This window comes from Coenobita brevimanus, chromosome 20, assembly GCF_032717465.1.
Source record: "Coenobita brevimanus isolate Jiangsu-jjx chromosome 20, ASM3271746v2, whole genome shotgun sequence".
NCBI classification, from domain to species: Eukaryota; Metazoa; Arthropoda; class Malacostraca; order Decapoda; family Coenobitidae; genus Coenobita; species Coenobita brevimanus.
Genome location: NC_136973.1, coordinates 24,820,629 through 24,821,924, shown reverse-complemented (window position 1 = coordinate 24,821,924; position 1,296 = coordinate 24,820,629). Strand labels below are relative to the sequence as shown.

Sequence of the window (1,296 nt, the reverse complement as noted above, 5' to 3'; positions counted from 1 at the left end):
ATTCTGTTCGACAAGCAACAATTGCGTCCTATCTGGCTGCAAAAAAAAATTGCTAAGTGTAAACAGCCACATGCAACTGAGGAAAAGTTGGTGAAGCCAGCAGTCCTTGATGTGGTTTGTACTATTTTCGGAGATGATGCGGTGAAAAAAAAAATAAATAAACTATTGCACTGTCAGACAACAAAATGAGCGACGGATTCAAGAGATGTCGGAAGACATCAAAGAACAGGTAGTGGCTGCCATCAAGGAGAGCGGAAACTTCAGCTTGCAGTTGGATGAGTCAACTGACGTCAGTGACGCTGCACAGCTCTTGGTATATGTGCGGTGCCAAGGCAAGAATGACATGGAAGAGAACTTCCTGTTCTGTAAACGACTGGAGACGACAACAACAGGTGAAGATCTGTTCAAGTTGGTTGACAGCTTCATCAAGAAAGAAGGCCTCAGCTGGGATCAGTGCTTCAGTGTGTGCACGAACGGTGCACCTGCAATGCTAGGGGCACATCAGGGTTTCACCGCTAGGGTGAAACAAGTCAACACCGCAGTGATAATGACTCATTGTCTGCTCCACCGGGAAAACCTTGCCTCCCGGAAACTGTCACTTGAGCTTAACTCTGTGATAGATGTGATTCAAATAGTGAATTTTATTAAACCATCAGCTCTGAATTCCAGGCTGTTCAGTCAGATGTGCTCTGATATGGGGTCGGAATATGAACACCTGCTATACTACTCTTGTGTCAGGTGGCTGTCCCGAGGGAAAGTGCTCCAGAGAGTGTTTGAAATGCGTGCAGAGGTTGAAATCTTCTTGAACGAGAAGAAACATGCACTGGCATCAAGGCTTGCAGAACCAAGGTGGTTGCTTAAACTGGCATATCCAACAGACATACTTACAGTGTTAAATTTGCTGAATATATCCATGCAAGGAACAGAAAAAACTCATCTCTTTGTGTCAGAAAAGCTCAAGGCATTCAAGGCGAAACTGAGGTCGTGGAAGGGAAAGATTGAGCGGGAGGAAAACTGCGTCCTTTCCACTCTTGAACCTTTTTCTGGAAGATGAAGACGTCACGCTTGTGGACGAACAAAGTGTCATTGCTGAGCATCTTGAGAAGTTGAGTGAGGAGTTTGACATATATATTCCGGATGAAGAGTTACATAAGAAATACAAATGGGTGCGCAGACCCTTCGATATCCACGTCAGTGACCTCTCAGAAGAAGAGTCTTCCATCCCAAATCTGCAAGAGGAGCTCATCGAGGTGCAACATGATGAAACAGTCACTAGCAGTGTTCTGGACTACTGTG

At 45.2% G+C, this 1,296-nt stretch overlaps 1 protein-coding gene across 1 annotated transcript; it reads left to right on the top strand.

Moving 5' to 3' along the window:
- The first annotated feature begins 205 nt into the window (after window positions 1–205).
- LOC145391944 (zinc finger BED domain-containing protein 5-like) lies at window positions 206–1,054 on the top strand. The gene has a single exon (XM_080266434.1). It carries the CDS (start codon window positions 206–208, stop codon window positions 1,052–1,054), a length of 849 nt encoding a protein of 282 aa, XP_080122560.1.
- Window positions 1,055–1,296: the final 242 nt, after the last annotated feature.